The sequence below is a fragment of the Macrobrachium nipponense genome, chromosome 10, assembly GCF_015104395.2.
Source record: "Macrobrachium nipponense isolate FS-2020 chromosome 10, ASM1510439v2, whole genome shotgun sequence".
In the NCBI taxonomy this organism is placed as follows: domain Eukaryota; kingdom Metazoa; phylum Arthropoda; class Malacostraca; order Decapoda; family Palaemonidae; genus Macrobrachium; species Macrobrachium nipponense.
The window spans coordinates 58,170,056-58,172,555 of NC_087204.1; the positions used below are offsets into that span (position 1 = coordinate 58,170,056).

The 2,500-nt window shown below is 38.6% G+C and overlaps 1 protein-coding gene across 2 annotated transcripts in view; it reads right to left on the reverse strand.

The window, feature by feature from the left end:
• LOC135223634 (transcription factor Sox-14-like) overlaps positions 1-2,500 on the reverse strand; it is a 126,468-nt gene that overhangs the window by 41,315 nt on the left and 82,653 nt on the right. For both annotated transcript variants that reach the window (XM_064262263.1, XM_064262262.1), the window contains exon 2: positions 1,142-1,264. In XM_064262263.1, the coding sequence (XP_064118333.1) occupies positions 1,142-1,264 (123 nt within the window). The remainder of the gene's footprint in view (positions 1-1,141; positions 1,265-2,500) is intronic.

Consider the following 2,500-nt stretch of genomic DNA (forward strand, 5'->3'; position numbering starts at 1 on the left):
CAAACGGGCTATCGCCTCTCCTCATTTTAATTAGTCAGTCAGTCAGTGGACTGAACGGCCCGTTATCTTCCCATCCGACCATCAATCCTCAGATCAATCAAGATGAAGAGCGGATGCTGAGGCTAGAAAGGCTCCGGACATGCAGGACCCCGGCCAAGTGGGTCTTGTTGGTTAAGTCAAGGAAACTTATGAAGGAGAGGGGAACTCAAGGAGACGGGGTGAAGGGTTGAAGGGCGCACTGAGGAGGAAGATTTACTACGAAAATCAACACCACGACGTTTACTATTACGACGAAATTGTGGGGCTGTGCGAGGGAGCGACCGTGGACTCAATTAGGCCTACTTGGCGAAGGCTGCGTAGCGTGGATGGTTAATGACAAGACGGAAATACATGAAATGAGTAAATGAGTCAAATACGTTTTCTGAGGTGTGTGTGCGTGTGTGTGTGTCTGTGTGTCTGTGTGTAGGAGAGAGAGAGAGAGAGAGAGAGAGAGAGAGAGAGATTTATATTAAATATAGGATGAAAAGGGGAACTCACCGGAAAGGGCACTTTACATAAGAGGAAGGGGCTTACTGGAAGCTGATTATCATCCTAACAAGAGAGCCAAATAGAGGAATTATGGGTTCAATGGCAATCGAGGGGGAACGAAGACAAAAAATGCACTGAAATTACTGTTTCATTAACGAAAACACGTCAATTCCACTTCGCCATGATTACAAGTCATTAAAGCAAAGTACATTGGCTTGAGAATGCAATATTGCTTGAAGACAATTCTGTCATACACGTACATGTTGCTAGAGTGGGCACTAATGAATTTTGAAATATCGGAGTGATAGCATTTTATTATTCGCTAATTTCGTACATTGCGGTCTAACCTCATTTCCCTAAATACTGAAGGCACAATGAAGAGGGTGGCGAGGAAGAAGCAAATGACATTTGGCAAAATAATTATGTAAAGAAAATCGAGGAGGAAAATGTCTCACTCGGACAACATCATGTGAATTTGATCATGGACACTTCACGTTCAATAAACACTAAAGCTCTGAAATAGGAGCTTTCTTCTGACTTAATTAAAGCTTCTCATTACCTTTGACTACAATTCACAATTCTTGAGTATATGGGTATTTGAATCTGGTCTTACCTTAGAGGGTCTAGTGCTGTCGGAAGATAAGGAAAGCTGTAGGGGTATCCATCCTTCTTCAGCGTCTTGGGCTTCCTGCGTGGTCGGTATTTGTAATCCGGGTAGTCCCTCATGTGCTGAGCCCTGCAACATAAGTCACACTAGAATAAAAAAAAACCCACAGTATTTAAACTGCATATATTAATAGTTTTCGGTGCCAGAACTTCCCTTGATCCTGAAATGACTTCCTAATAAGATTTTCAGTTACCTAGAAAATTTGATTTCCGGATCAGAGCACTGGCATAGAACGGTCATGAGAACTTTTGTAGATTTAGTCATTAAACGTCTTTTTCTTCTCAGACAGTGTGGCTCCGAACGGAGTTAAACCTTACGGTTCGAAACAAGATCTATATATATATATATATATATAATATAATATATATATAGTATATATACAATAAATATATACCTAACTACATAAATACATACACACGCATATATATATATATATATATATTATATATATATATATATATATATATATATATATGTGTATATATATTATATATATATATATATATATATATATATATATATATATATATATATATATATTATATATATATGTACATATATATATGTGCAAATATTAAGCTACAAATGTCGTTTAATACTCAAATGATTCAGTACCTAGGACATTCGAACGCCCGACAGTACGTATCAACGACTTACAGTCGAGGTACTAACCACCTCGGTTGTCTCTTGACAGCGAAGTCTCTGTCCCTTAACAGCCGAATGGTTAACACATCCGCTGAAAGTGAGTGATAAGTACGACATTTGTAGCTTTGTATTTGTAACTGCATTTTCCAGGTAAAAGGATCAGTGCCTCCGCAGACCTTATAGTTTTGCTGAACTATGATCGAAGAAAGCGTAATGGGTTCTGGATGTTAGCTTATTATTTATTCGAGACCTTTCACATCTGAACTACAGTTCATGAACTAGAGGGGTTTATTTGAACTATGAATGCAGTCAGACAATGATGCCAGAAATTGAAACGATGAAAAATTCATGGTTGGGCTTACAGTGCAAGTTAATTTCTAGGACCGAAATATAATCCTGCCTGCTTAGTAGGACTATGTAAGGAACTGATTGTGCTCAAATATGAACAGTTCCTTTGCTAAGCCACCGGGGGTTTGTACTAGTTTGCCGTTTCAACTTTTTAATCTGCATCACTGATGTGAAGACTAAACGTAAAGGCGCAGACTCAGCTGTACTTAGATTTTCAGACCTATCATCCCCTAAAAACAATGACATCATCAATCTGGCACCGAATCACCAAAAAGAGCGCTGTATATTGACTGCATTCAGAGATATACATCT